This window comes from Leucopleurus acutus (genome assembly GCF_964270905.1).
Source record: "Leucopleurus acutus genome assembly, chromosome: 5".
Classification (NCBI taxonomy): Eukaryota; Metazoa; Chordata; class Mammalia; order Artiodactyla; family Delphinidae; genus Leucopleurus; species Leucopleurus acutus.
Genome location: NC_139147.1, coordinates 270704 through 286084, shown reverse-complemented (window position 1 = coordinate 286084; position 15381 = coordinate 270704). Strand labels below are relative to the sequence as shown.

General features: G+C 48.4%; 1 protein-coding gene across 1 annotated transcript in view; it reads left to right on the top strand.

The window, feature by feature from the left end:
* LOC309962547 (pericentrin-like) overlaps positions 1-15381 on the top strand; it is a gene marked incomplete at both ends in the record, with an annotated part of 82512 nt that overhangs the window by 40388 nt on the left and 26743 nt on the right. The window contains 4 exons of the mRNA XM_082840408.1: positions 251-463; positions 5404-5633; positions 6030-6146; positions 9312-9482. Of these exons, the coding sequence (XP_082696534.1) occupies positions 251-463; positions 5404-5633; positions 6030-6146; positions 9312-9482 (731 nt within the window). The remainder of the gene's footprint in view (positions 1-250; positions 464-5403; positions 5634-6029; positions 6147-9311; positions 9483-15381) is intronic.

Genomic DNA, 15381 nt, shown 5'->3' with positions numbered 1-15381 from the left:
GGGACGCGCGTCGTGCCGGGGTCTCAACAGCAAGGGCATCAGCCACCTTCCTGGGGTTGCGCCGCTGCCCCGACCCCGCGCACCTGGTGCCTGGCGCTCGCTCACGGTGGCCGCGTGCGCTGGGCCCTCGTCTTGCCCGCCCGCTCCTGTGCCTCGCGGGGAGGGTGGTCCGGTGCCGTCCCTGGGGGAACAGGACGCCCCGCCCCCGCCCCCCCTGGGGCCTTACAGCGCCCTCCCGCGTGGACTGCAGGCATCGTCGAGGGCTTCACAGAGGAGAGGGCCAGCCTGCAGGAGGCACTGGGCCGGAAGGAGGCGAGTGAGCAGGGCCTGGTGGCTGAACTGGAGGGCCTGAGGCAGCAGCTGCAGTGTGCGGCCCGACGGCAGGCGGAGCTGCAGGAGGAGAACTCCGTGCTGTGGAGCCAGAAGGAAGCCTTGGCTGTGGAAGCCGGAGAGAGGGAGACCGGTAAGGAGGCCGAGCTGCAGCCGGGGGTGCGGGCAGAGCCGGGCTGGCCCGGACGCGAGGCTTTGAGGGCAGAGAGGACGAGGTTGCGGGGTCGCGGGGCTGCGTGTGGCTTGAGGGCAGCTGCGGTGGCTGACTGTGCTGTAGGAAAGGCTGCTGACTCTGAGGCCGGGTCGCCTGGCCAGGGGGTCGCCCACCTGTGTGTGGTCGTCAGCCTCGGCATCCTGGAGGCAGTGGTCCAGCAGGGAGTGTCTGTTTGGGATCAAAGAATTGCAGTTTGGAGCGTGCAGATTCGGGTCCCGCTAGGCAGTAGAAACAGTTGGGGCTTTTGAGGGTGAGGACGGGGGGGTTTGCCTACAGAGAATTTAATTGGAGTCAGAGGCAGAAGCCAGTCTGGGCTGAACGTGCCTGAGGGCCGAGGCCGTCACGAGGGAGGAGAAGGCCCGTTACGGGGATGGGAGCAGGTGCGGTTCTTGCTGCGCCCCTGGAATCTCTGAGCTTCGGCCCAGGTCCCAAGTTCACGGCTCCCCTCGCTGGGGCCCGGCTTGAGTTCCACTCCTTAATGACCCCCAGGCTCCGTGTTAGAGCCCCTTGACATGCTGACCCTGCTTTGTTTCACATTTCACAAGATAAATAGCCAAGAATGTGAAAAAAATGAGGGCTACTTAAAAGTTTTCTTTAAAATTACCAGACAAGTGTTAACCTTAGCTAGGAAGACATACGGTTTTTGTTTTGGCTTTTTTTTAAACATCTGTATTGGAGTATAATTGCTTTACTGACATACAGTTTTAACAAAAGCAGGTCATTATAGTTTCAGATTCTTAGAAATTTTAGATCTTAAAATATTTAACGTTAAAACATAAAAAGCTTAAAATGTGGAGCTTGTGGGCAGTGGCGGCGGTAGGGGCAGCCAGGGCGGCGCCTGCGCTCCGCCCGCTGAGGGCCTGCCTTCCTCTCCCTGCGGCCCCCACCGCCCGGCCCCCCAGGCGAGAGTCCGGCCAGGCCCACCTCTCTGCTGCCCCCACCGCACAGCAAAGGCGTCAGCGACCTTCTGACTTTCAGGGGCTCCTGCTGAGCCACCACCCCAAGCAACTCAGAAAACTCATTTCTCTTCCTCCAATTCTTCTTTTTAATTTTCCGATTAATAAACAAACAGTTGTCTGTTTAGTTTCTGCCCTCATCTTCGGTACCTCTTCTGGGCGAGACGCATGTTCACGCTCCCTCGGCTCTTGAGTGGATGTGTGGGTCCGACGGGCTTGCAGGCTCTTGAAGCAAAGAGTGATTTGTGCCATCGTCTTGGTTTCCATCCGCGCGGGTTATTAAAACTATTTACAGTCATCTCCAGACTTCATCTTCTTGTTTAGCTTTAACATGTATAACATTCTTTTGTCTCTTTTCCATTTTTTGATGTGAACTTCTGATGGTAAAAAATTAACCTGCTTTCTTTTTTCCCTCCTTTGCTTTGTCTTTTTTGTACTTGAACTGTGTCTAATGGATGTTGTGCTAATTGAGAGTGGACCCGTGGCATCTTCTCAGTTCTGTGTCTGCGGTGAGTCTGCTCCCGTGTCTGCTCGGGGCTTCCTGGAACTTGCCCTCCCCGCCACCTCAAGCTGGGGCAGGGCCGTCCCCTGCTGACTGTGCCGCCTTCCGCTTTGCTCGCGTGCTTGCTTCTTCCTCGTTCAGGTCGTGTCCTTGGTCCCCAGCACAGAAACTTGTCCCGCTTTCCCCTCTCTGCTCGGCCCCCGGGGACAGCGGCGCGTATGAGCACGTGAGCGCGTGTGCTCTGTCTGTCCGTGCCATGTGCACGGTGCTCCCTAAATGGCAGTAAGATGTGGGTTGTTTTCTCCATGGCTCCCTGCAGACTGGACGCTTTCAGAGAAGGACCGTGAGGGAAACTTTCCAAGACCTCGAGTGCCTGAAAATTACCTTATTTCAGCCTCATCCTTAAATGAAGTGGTAGCTGGAAAGACAATTCTAGATTTGGTTTCTTTTACTTGAATACTTTGAGACTAAAAACCATTGTTTTCTTGCATCCGGACACCTGCTGGCACATCTGACCGTGTTTCTTTGGAGGTGTTTTTAGAAGTTTATCTTTGCTCGGATGTTCACACGTCCCGGAACCATATCTGGAGTGGTTTCCCATGCCTGCCCTGCTCTGCCGGCGGCCGGGCGTTTGTTACATCTGGGGCTTTGTCGTCATTACCTCTTGGCCGATGTCTCTTCCGTGCGCACACTTTGCTGTCCCCAGACGCCCTGGGCCACACGTCCCAGTGGGGCAGTGTCCTGGCTGGGGCCCCCTCCTGTTCCCGGGTGTTGGCGTCCCGGCCTGTGGGTCCGAGTGGTGGCTGGGCCCTCCCTGGCTGAGACCCGTGTTTGTTGTCACGGGCTCCCGTACCTCCAGCCTGCTCTCCCTGCGCGGGGCGTTAGGGCTTCAGGGTCGGGACCCTGTGGGAGATGCAGACGTATGGGGTCAGGCGAACGGCCACATAGCCCTAGGCCTGGCGCCTCCCCTGCGTCCACTGTGACCGCCCCTCACCGCTGCAGAGAGGCCTCGCCCACCTGTGTGGTAGGGGCTGGCCGGAGGGCACAGATCCATGGAACCTTTTCCCCAACCCAGGCCAGTCTTTCCTCCTGCGTTTGTTTTATCCGCAGGAAATTCTCGTGTTTCCTTTGGGTCCTCTCAGTTTGCTTTCATCTTTACATGGCTAACCCACCTTAGTTCCTCACTGTTGTCTGGTCCCTGTCTTAGCTGCCCGGCCACCTGGGGACTCCCGCTGCGCTGCCGCCCTGCAGGAGTGTGCCGGCCTGGCACCTGGCCTTCCCTTCCCTTCCCAGGCGCTGTCTTGGGGGCCACTTGGTCCCGATTCTGCTTTGGCTCCTCGTGAACACTGGCCAGCTTCCAAAGGGTGGGGGGTCCTGGCGCCTGTGGGGGAATTCAGCTCAGCCTCACCTGTTCTCGCGTGTCTTGTGCCCACCTTCAGGGCGATGCCATCTGTCCTCTGTGTTTTTCCTTGTTGTCTTTAAAAGTCAGCAGCAAAGCCCCTGGGAGCCGGGACCTGCTGCAACACGAGGGCCAACAGTGGCCTTAGTCTCAACAGAGACCCAGCGGCTTACGCTGCCGCTGTTACTCACCCTTACGGTCCTGGAGGTGGGAATCCGAGGTGAAGGTGCCGACACGGTCGCCTTCTGGTGCGAGCCCGCCTCCCACTCGTGGATGCGCCTTCTCGCTGGGCCCTCACGTGCAGGAGGGGCAGCAGCTCCGTGGGGCCTCTTTTATAAGAGAAGTGCTCATCCCCTCATGGGGCTTCACCCTCAGCACCTCATCGCCTCTGAAGGCTCCACCTCCAAACACCAGCATATGAATTCTGGAGGCACAACATTCGGACCAAGCAGTGGCACCACGGAAGTAACGCACGTTTCAGAGGTTGTCCGAGGCCTGGCATCAAGGCCACAACGTTTCCTGGAGTCCTGCTGCTGACATTTTCCCTTCTCTTATTTCTAACTTTCATATCTTAAGTCACCCAGTTTTCTGTTTTCATTTCTGAAAATGCTGTGTGTTTTCATTTATAGGCACTCCTGTTTCTATAGCACACAAGGATTCAGGTTTGTAACAGCACATGAGTGATTTCTGTGTGATATGCTGTATGTTTGTGTCAGGTTTTGCCAATTTTTTACTGAAGAGGACAAGTACTTAGCTTTTGTGGCAAACTACTACATGAAAGATAACTTTGATCGTCAATATTCATACATAAAAATGGGCAAGCATTTCTGTCACGATGCTTAACTGCAGTTACTGAGCCGCAGGAAGCCTGTCTTGCCATAGTCGTCCTTGGGCTGGGGGCCTGCACTGGGGGCCCCAGGAGGTCTCCTGATTCTGGAGTTGGCCCTCTGTGTGGCCTTAATGGCCGCATGGACACCTCCCCTCAGTCCTGCCTGCACGAAGGCTGTGTGACCCTGAAGCGGGTCCTGTCTGGGTGGCTGGCCAGGCAGCACTGGTCATCACAGCAGTGGCACACGAGCCCTGGTTTCTAGTCTCTGAGGCCCGTGAAGGACATTGTTCTAACTGCATGTTTAAGCCTAATTTGCCATCGTTGCTGACTTGTTAGCCTGGAAGTTTATGGAGAATATTACATTAGTGGGGGTGATAGTTTGTCATAAAGGACAGATTTATACAAACCAAAATAATTAACTTTGGAAAGCTGGTGAAATATAAATACAAACATACGGGTTTAACATTTCAGTTTCAGGATAGTTTCAACACTTTGGGATCCATTGCAGGGAGACCTCTTTTCCAAAGATGCTTGTTAACCTGTCGTTTCCCTTGGATCGTGGCCTCGTCGCCCCATCCGTTTTAGGTCGGCTTTAGATTTGCTGACGGCTCGACCGTTTTTCTCAAGACAGGTCACCCCCGGGTGTGTAGGGAGGCCTGTGCGGTCAGCACATCAGCTGGGAACCTCCGCAGCGGAGCTGGTGTTTCTTCTGGTGGAGGTTTTAAGTTACATTTTATTTTTCCATGTTGGACAATATACGTGAAGGCAGAATTCCCAGAAAACTACCTGATACGTCATTTGGGGACACAAAGATGTATTCTCTTCTCAGGCTTTAAAATTTTTTATTTTAGCCAATTTTCGTTTAAAAAGTATAATTTTTCCTTCCTCCCTCCCCGCCACCCCCCGCAGAAGTTCTCAGCCTTGTTTTCAGTGGGTTTTGCCAGAACTGCGGCTGTTTATTAGGACGTGGGCTCGGGATCTGACAGGTCGAGGGTGCACATCCGTCCTCTCGAGGCGGCTGTGTCCTTGGCCGAGTCACACGCCCGTGGGGGGTGGAGGGATACGCATGCTGCCCCCCTGCGCTCCATCGCTGGAGAAACGCGCATCTCCACGTTTCTGCCGGCCCACGGCTCCCTGGGCTGGGCTCCTCAGCTGTTTCCTCGGCACCTTCAGCTCTTCAGAAGGAAGTGGAGTCGCTCACCAAGGAGCAGTCGGAGACCAAGGAGCAGTCGGAGAAGGACCGCTCAGCGCTGCTGTCCCAGATGAGGCTCCTAGAGGCAGAGCTGGAGGAGCAGCTCTCGCGGCAGCAGGCGTGTGCCCGGCAGGCCGAGGAGCTCTCCGCCTTGAGGCAGCAGATGGGCTCCCTGGACCAGCAGCTGCGCCGCCAGCGCCAGTTCATGGACGTAAGAGTCTCGAGCGATGAGTTTGTTTGCGTCACCGGAGGTCATCTTCGTAGCGCGAACTTCATTCTAGGTTGTTAAGTAGCTTCTGTGCTAGCGTCGGGATGAACGTGAGCACAGCCTGGAGGACGTCTCTCGGGTGTTGTGCATGCGCAGCTTGCCCTGGCCCCGGGGCGGTGTCTGCTGGCCCTCTGCCGTCTGCTTTCTGTCTCTCCTGCCCATGTCTCAGAAGCCGCCCCGGGTCCCACCTGGGGACTGCGCCTCTTCATGTGGCTCCGTCATTCGCGGTGCCCATGACAAGGGGGCCCCTTCCGCCCAGTCCCCGTCCTCCGCTCCTGCCTGCAAAGGGCGGTGGGGACGCTCGGGGAAACAGTCCAAACAGGCTGCCTCTCGCGACAGGTGCAGGCGGTGGAGCGGGAACGCGAGCGCGAGGACTTCCAGCAGGAGATCCAGAGGCTAGAGGAGCAGCTCCGCCAGGCAGCCCGGCTGCGACCGCCGGGTCCCTGCGACAGCGACGTAAGTCAGCCCGCCCGCCGTATGCCAGGCCCTGCCTGTGGGGAGCGGTTCTCTGCGCTGCTTTCAAAAAAAGCTTTACCTTGAAACCCTGTTTTGCCTTTCATGTACACGAAAACGACCACGGGTGCAGCTGGATGGTGAGGTGCGAGTGCTCCGTGCTTGTCTGTGTCTGTGCGTCGTCCGTTTGCTTCCTCGGTGCTGCCGCCCCTCGCCTGTTCTCTGCATGACCAGACAGGGAGGGGTTGGTGCACGGGGCCCTGTCTCTGGTTTGTTTTTCTTGCTTCCTTCTGCTTGGGGTCGGATCTGTCTGCTTCTTCCTGTCTGAGGTCGCTGGAGTTGATTTGCTTATTCTTTTTAAAAATTAAAATTACTTTGAGATGATTGTGGATTCACTTGTAGTTAGAGGAAATAAGACCAGTTCCCCCCATGGTGATGTCCTGCAGGAGGCCCCAGCCAGGGTGTGGACATGCAGACAGGAGACGCCCACTCCCTCCCACCCGCTAATCCGCGCTCTCTCCACAGCTTTGTAATTTCCAGGCTGTTGTGCAAATGGACCATAGGTGTAACCTTTGCACTCAGCCTGCTTCTCGACCCTGACCCAGGCGGTGCTGTATCTATCTGTGCTTGGTTCTTTTTTTTTTTTTTTTACTGCTCAGTGGCTTTCCATTCCTTCCTCCCACAATTTATTTTATTTTACTAACAAATTCTGTGTTATTTTTTGTGTATCATTTTACAGAGAGAATTCTGTCTTATTCTTCCACCAGGCTTCACTGTGCAGCGTGGGTCTAGAAAACCATGCAGAGGATCAGTTTTCTCACAGTTGTGTTGTTGTACTCTCTTTACTTTGCAGGGTGGGATTTTTTTTTTTAAACTATTGTTTCTGAAGCATTTTCTGTGGTTTTTAGATTGAATTGTTAGAAGAAAAATTGAGAGAAAAATCAGATGGACTTAATGAACTGATTATAAAGAAAGAGTTGGCAGATAGACAAGTATTAATCCAGGAAGAGGAGATAAAACGTCTGCAGGAGACGAACGCCAGCACCACGAGAAAACTGATGCAGCTCCAGGGAGAACTGGAGAGACAGCGGAAAGCTGCGAGGGACCTGGAGCAGGCGAGCGTGCGGTCCCAGGGCGGAGGGGGGCGGCCGGGGGGAAGCTGCCGTGGCGGGGCTTCCTTTTCACCGCAGACCCTCAGCTCTGACTGCTCCATTGTGGACACAGGGTCACCAAGCGTGTGGGGGTCTCCCCAGTCCCCGGCAACCCCAGCTGGGTGTCCTGCGACTTAGCTCAACTCTGACACCGTCTACCTGGAGATGGCGTCAGACCCCGCAGCTTAAGGGCTCAGTCCCACAGGACTGTCCCCGCACCCAGATGCCCACCTCAGGTCCAACTTTTATAAGTTGAGGATCCCACGACCCCCTCCTGGGTTTCAACGAATTTGCTAGAGTGGCTCACAGAACTCAAAACACTTTACTTACTGGGTTGCCAGTTTATCATAAAAGGATGCAGTTGGGGAACAGCCAGATGGAGGGTGCAGAGGGCAGGTGGGGAGGGCGCACTGACCCAGAAGCTCCTGGAAAGCCATCCTTTTGGGTTTTGTGGAGGCTTCATCATGCAGCCACGATTGGCCATTGGTGATGGGTTCACCCTTCAGCCCCTCTCCCCTCCCTGGAGGCCAGGGCTGGGACTGAAAGTTCTGACCCTTTAATCCCATGGTCAGTTCCCCTGGCAAACAGCCCCGGTGGCCTGGGGCTTCCCCAAAGTCACCTCTGTGACACAGACTCAGATGTGGCTGGAGGGGCTTGTTGGGAATGTAGGGCACCTTCGTCACTCTCATCGCTCAGGGAGCACCAAGGTGTCAGGCGCTCTGTGCCAGGCATCGGACAGAGACCAGGTGCGTGTTTCTCATTGCACATCACAGTGTCGCATTTAGTGTAATAACATTTCATACCAGTTTTATAGCACTCCTTTGTCTCTCAAGTACTCTTGAGTTTATCGCTAGTAATTAAGTAAATCTTCAAGATTTTAGGTTTAGAAAGCTTATTTTATTAAATACTTTACATAGAGCCTAGTTATAATTATTTTAATTTTTGAGTAAGGAATTTATGTCAGCTCCTCAGTGAAAACACCTCTGGTGATAGTTCTTCTAGTTGTAGTTTGGAATTACGCCTCAGGGATGTGCACGTTCTTGTGTCTAAGAGTTTAAGATGAGGTGGGAAAGCTGCGTGTGGGCAGGTCCCCTGATTGGGAGTGGGGCAGGGCGGTGGCGTAGGAGGGCCTTTCCAGTCAGCGCTGCCCCTCCTTTGAGCATTTAGCCTGAAGGAATCCAAGTTTCTTGTATCTCGTGTCACTGGGGGTTTAAAGGTTACTTGAAAGTCTGAGGCTCAATAAGAAATTTTATTTTGGAATCGTTTTGGCCCTAAGAAAACCCTGGCTCAAGGAGGAGAGTTTTATCAGGTGTGTTTGGTTTGAAAATGCTGATGAGAACCACTAGGTGAAGCCCAGGCCCCTTCTTGAGGATGTGCTGTGTGGGAAGGACGTCCAGCACAGGCCCCGTGGCTCCTGAGTCAGCCAGCGGCTCGCTCTGTCCCCCCTTGCTTGGGGACAGTTCTGGGCGGCTCCCTCCTCCAGCCAACAGCTACCGAGCTTACTAGGCACCAGGCTGTAGAAAATGCCTTTTTTTTCCTCTACAAAGTTGGACCATGTGTACAATTTTGGATGCCTATTTCTTCCCCACTTAATGTGCTGTGACCATTCCATCCATAGTAAATGTTCCCTGAAAACTTTTTACTGGGCTGCTAACACTCATTGCGTGGATGTGTTGTCAGCCATTGACCTGTGCTTTGTCAGGTTCTTCCCAGTTAAAACAATTTGCTGACAGTCTGGAGACCCTTTGGGTACCTTGTTGAATAATGACTGGGATAAGTTCCTTGCAGTGGAATCTCGGGCGCACGTGGCGGCTCTGTTTGGGCTGCACCCTCCACTAGGCAGGCATCTGCTCTGGAGCATGGCTGGGTCTGTGGATGGTGTGTCTGGCATGTGCAGGTGTGCACAGGTGTGCTCCAGGAGGGCTGAGGATGACCTACACTTTAATAACAAGCTGCAGTTTGAGGCCCCCAATTTCCTGAAACACTTGCCTAAAATAAATCTTTTTTTCTTAAATAGGACAAAGAGGCATTACAGGAACAGCAGATGAGTAACTTGCTCCTGGTGTCCACACTGCAGTCTAAACTGGATGAGGGCAAATGCCTGGGGTCACCTGCGGGCAACCGTCCTGACGATGCAGAAGTCCAGCTGGAGGCGGTGCACAGGACGCTGCTGCAGCATGAGGACGAGGTGCGTGTGGGGCGGGCCTTGTGGGAGTGTCCCCTCACTGCTCCGTGTCTGCTGGTGGCCTCCCCTGCGCTTCTGTGTAGAGGACAGGACATCCAAGCGATAGTTTGTGGGCTTGTCACTACTGTGTACGCTTTGTAATTTTAACATTTCTATGTGGATTATAGGACAGTAAGTTTTTCTGGCACCTACTTTAAATCTTTCAAAGTGATTTTAATAATTATTAAATCGATTAGAATATTAGATCTTTTTTTTTTTTTTTTTTTTGTGGTACGCGGGCCTCTCACTGTTGTGGCCTCTCCCGTGGCAGAGCACAGGCTCCGGACGCACAGGCTCAGCGGCCATGGCTCACGGGCCCAGCTGCTCTGCGGCATGTGGGATCTTCCTGGACCGGGGCACGAACCCATGTCCCCTGCATCGGCAGGCGGACTCTCAACCACTGCGCCACCAGGGAAGCCCGGTGTTTGTATTTTTGATGTTGAGTTGTATGAACGGTTTATATATGTTGGATGTTAACCCTTTATTGGTCCTAATATTTGTAAATATTTTCTGCCATTCAGTAGGTCGTCTTTTCATTTTGTCGATGGCTTCCTTTGCTGTGCAAAAGCTTTTAAGTTTATTCAGGTCCCATTTGTTTATTCTTGCTTTTGTTTCCTGTGCTTTAGGAGACAGCACCAAGAAAATATTGCTATAATTTATGTCAAAGAGTGTTCTGCCTGGTTTTCCTCTAGCAGTTTTATGGTTTCCGGTCTTGCATTTAGGTCTTTTTCCTTTTTTTTTTTTTTTTTTTTACAGTTTTTATGGAGCTATATATTTTTTTTAACTTATTTTTTATTTTATATTTTTAATTTTTGGCTGTTTGGTTTCGTTGCTGTGCACAGGCTTTCTCTAGTTGCAGCAAGTGGGGGCTACTCTTTATTGCCATGCGCAGGCTTCTTATTGCAGTGACTTCTCTCGTTGCAGTGCGTGGGCTTCAGTAGTTGCAGCACACGGGCTCAGCAGTTGCAGCACGTGGGCCCTAGAGCATGTGGGCTTCAGTATTTGAAGTGCATGGGCTCAGTAGTTGAGGTGTGCAGGCTCTAGGCGCGCGGGCTTCAGTAGTTGTGGCTCACGGGCTCTAGGGTGCAGGCTCAGTAGTTGTAGCACATGGGCTTTGTTGCTGCGTGGCATGTGAGATCTTTCCGGACCAGGGATTGAGCCCGTGTCCCCTGCATTGGCAGGTGGATTCTTTTTTTTTTTTTTTTTTTTTTTTTGCGGTACGCGGGCCTCTCACTGCTGTGGCCTCTCCCACTGCGGAGCATAGGCTCCGGACGTGCAGGCCCAGCAGCCATGGCTCACGGGCCCAGCCGCTCCGCGGCATGTGGGATCTTCCCAGACCGGGGCACGAACCCATGTCCCCTGCATCGGCAGGCGAACTCTCAACCACTGCGCCACCAGGGAAGCCCCTGGCAGGTGGATTCTTAACCACTGCAGCACCAGGGAAGTCCTGTGCACTTAGGTCTTTAATCCATTTTGAATTTATTTTTGTATATAGTATTAGAGAATGTTCTAATTTCATTCTTTTACATGTAGCTGTCCCGTTTTCTCAGCACCACTTATTAAAGAGGCTGTCTTTTCTCCATTGTATATTCTTGCCTCCTTTGTTGTTGATTAATTGACCATAAGGGTGTGGGTTTATTTCTGGGCTCTGTATTCTGTTCCATTGATCTGTGTATCTGTTTTTGTGCCAATACCATGCTGTTTTGATTACTGTAGCTTCATAGTGTAGTCTGAAGTTAGGGAGCATGCTACCTCCAGCTTTGTTCTTTTTCTCAAAATTTCTTTGGCAATTTGGTGTTTTCTGTGGTGCCATATACATTTTAGGATTATTTGTTCTGGTTCTGTGAAACCTGTCGTGGGTATTTTCATAGGGAGTGCATTAAATCTGTAGATCGCTTTAGGTACTATAGACATTTTAACAGTATTCTTCCAATCTCTGAACATGGAATATCTTTCCATTTCTTTCTATTATCTTCAGTTTCCTTCATCAGTGTTTTATAGTTTTCAGAGTAGAGGTCTTTCACCTCCTCAGATAAGTTTATTCCTAGTATTTTATTCTTTTTGATGTTTTCTTTCTCTTCTGGTACTTCATTATTAATGTATAGAAAAAGCAACAGATTTCTGTATATTAATCTTGTATCCTTAAACTTTTCTGATTTCAGTTTAGTTCTAATAGTTTTTTGTTGGAGACTTTGGGGTTTTCTATATAAAGTATTAACATCATCTGCAAATAGTGATAGTTTTAGTTTTTCCCTTCCAATTTGGATGCCTTTTATTTCTTTTTCTTGTCTGATTGCTGTGGCTAGGATTTCTAATACTATGATAAATAGAAGTAGCAAGAGTAGGTATTCTTGTCTTTTTCCTGATTTTAGAGGGAAGGCTTTCAACTTTTCACCAATAATATGATGTTAGCTGTGGATCTGTCATAAATGGCCTTTATTATATTGAGATATATTTCCTCTTTACTAAATTTGATGAGAGTTTTTATCATGAATGGATGTTGAATTTTGGCACATGCTTTTACTGCATCTATTGAGACAATTGTGTATTTTTATCCTTCCTTTTGGGAATGTGGTGTATCATATTGGTTGATTTACAGATATTGAATCCTCCTTGCATCCCTGGAATAAATCTCACTTGATCATTGTGTGTGATTTCTTAATGTATCGTTGGATTGGTTTGCTAATATTTTATTGAGGATTTTTACATCTATATTCATTAGAGATATTGCCGTAACTGTCTTTTTTGGTAGTGTCTTTTTTTGGTTTTGATATCAGGGTACTGATGACCTCACAGAATAAGTTTGGGAGTGTTCCCTCCTCTTCAGTGTTTTGGAATTGTTTGAAAAGGATAGGGATTAGCACTTCCTTACATGTTTGGTATAGTTCCCCTGTGAAGCTGTCCGTTAACTGGACTTCTGATTCTTTTGCTAATTTTTTAAAAGTTGGGTTCATTTTCTTATTGTTCAGTTTTGGGAATTCTTTATAGCTTCTGAATACTTTTTTGATATATGATCTGTAGATATTTAACCCACTCTGTGGTTTGTCTCTTCACTCTTCAATAGTATGTTCTACAGATCAAGACCTTTTTAGTTTTGATGAAGTTCAATTTATTAAATTTTAAATGGGTTATGCTTTTGGAGTTGTATCTAAGAGCTCTTCTCCTAACCCAAGATGACAAAAATATTCTCTTATGTTTTCACTTAGAAATTTCATAGTTTTGCTTTGTATTCAAATCTATGGTATACTTTATATTTGGGCACATGGATGTCTAATTTTTCCAGCTCTGTTCAAATGCTAATCTTTTTTCCGTTTAATTGCCTTTACACCGTTCACAAAAATCAGTTAACCATATTTATTTAGATATCTGAACTCTGTTCAGTTATATTGATCTAGGTTTCTCTTTCTTTACTAATATCACACTATTTCTATTTCTATACTTTTACAGTAAGTCTTGAAACCAGGTAATGTAAGTCATCCAACTTTTTCTGTTTACAAATTTGTTTTGGCAATTCTGTTTCCTTTAACTTTCCATGTAATTGTAGAAGCAACAAAGTGATACCTGCAAAAATGTTTTGCTGGTATTTTGATTGGGATTGCATTGAATCTATAGATTGATCTGGAGAAAATTAACATCTTAACAATTTTGAGTCTTCCAAACCATGAACATGGTGTAAGTCTCCATTTATTTGTCTTCTTGGATTTCTTTCAGTGATATGTGGTTTTCAATTTATATATCCTGTATATATTTTGTTAGATTTATATCTAGGTACTTTATTTTTTGTTGTGCTATCTTAAATGATATGTTCATTTAATTTAAAATATGGTGTGTTTTATTTCACATTAAATTCTAATATGGTAGATTATATTGATGAATTTTCAAATATTGAACCAGCCCTGAATCCCTGGAATAAACCCCACTTGGTCATGGTGTATGGTTCTTTTATATCTGCTGAATTCTATTTACTAGTGTTTTGTTTGTTTGTTTGTTTGTTTGCGGTACGCGGGCCTCTCACTGTTGTGGCCTCTCCCGTTGCTGAGCACAGGCTCCGGACGCGCAGGCTCAGCGGCCATGGCTCACAGGCCCAGCCGCTCCGCGGCATGTGGGATCTTCCCGGACCGGGGCATGAACCCGTGTCCCCTGCATCGGCAGGCGGCCTCTCAACCACTGCGCCACCAGGGAAGCCCCTTTACTAGTGTTTTATTTAGAATTTATATATTCATCATGGATATTGGTCTGTAGTTTTCTTGTGATATCTGTCTGGTTTTGGTATCAGGGTAATATTGGCCTCACTGAATGAATTGTTCCCTCTTCTGTTTTCTGTAAAAGATTGTTCAGTATTGGTGCTATTTATTATTTAACTCATTACTGATGGGGGGATTTTTGCAGAAACTAACACCTGTGTCCGGTGATTTTTATTTTGGCCAGCCTGAAATAATTCTGTTATTTCAGTAACACTTTGCAGGTTATTACAATGGTTACACCTAATGCACCTGTAAAGTCTCCTAATTTTTGTGAAATGTTGTCTTAAGTCTGTTCTACTGTAGAAGCAAAGGAGCATTCTCCAGCACCATGAGTTTCATTTTCATTTTCTGTATTGGAATTAATCACTAAGGTTTTCTGTCTTTTTGTTGATCTAATATTCACATCATCTGAATCAGAACTATATTCTGAAGAATTATCATTTTCTGAGACACTAGTATATATGTTGCTTGGACAATTGGAGAAAGTATCTGCAAAAATTCACTGAAAAATTCTTCTTCACTCAAAATTTCACGAGGTGTCAGTTTTGAAAATTTTACATTTATAATATACACAATGTTGGAACAAAAACCTAACAGAGAAAAATGTGAATGATAATGACAATCGTAAGTTGTATAATGAACCCTTGATCCATTTTAAGATTTAGCATCTTTGCGCAGTGATGTTAATTGTATCACTCTCTAAAAACGTATTGATACATCTCCAGTCAATAACATTCGGGTAACAAAAGACGTATTAATATGTCTCCTGTCAATAATGTGTTAATTGTTGAGTAACACCATCTGGGTCTGGCAAGTTCTCTCTTTGTTTTTAAATTACAGATTCAATTTCCTCAATACTTACGGGATTGTTCAAATTAATATTTCGCATTGGGAAGTTTTGGGCCATTATTTATTGAGGTATTTTTTTGCATCATTCTCTTCTAGAGCTCCAGTTACAAATACGCCATACCTTTTACATCGTCCTATGGGTGTTGGAAGCTGTGTGCATTTTTTATAATTCTTTTCCTCTGATGGGATAATGTCTGTGACTCTTCAGAGTTTGAACTCTGTCATGTTCAGGATTTTCTCAAGCCCATTGGAGTGATTTTCTAAATTTCCTATCTTTTTGTTTATCATGAACATGCTTACCTTTATGTGCTTGAACACAGTTATAACATCCTTATTTGCTTCTTCCAGCATTTTTGTCATCTCAGTTTTAGTTGTCACTGGTTGTCTTTTCGTGTCAGAGTAGGCCACGTGATGCTGATTTTTTTTTAAATAATTTTGATTTGCATCCTTGATATTCTGCAGATAATGTTGTGGAAACTCTTGCTTCCCAAAACAGTGAGATTTTTCTTTTAGTGGTAGTCATGTTGGTCGGACTTGAAGTTTGCACTCTGTCTTGCCTGTAGAGATCGCATGAAGTTTGGTTTCCCTTCCCTGCTTCTCTGTCTGTTGTCTTTTTCTCTCCAGAGCCCTGGCAGCCCTGGCTGCCCCAGTTCCCTCTTCTCGGCCTCATCTGGCTGCACTGCCTGATGGCACAGCCTGAAAGATGGAAACTCCCCCATCTGGTAGCCTTTGCTGCATCAGAATCCCCAGCATGACGTCCTGGGCCTGTA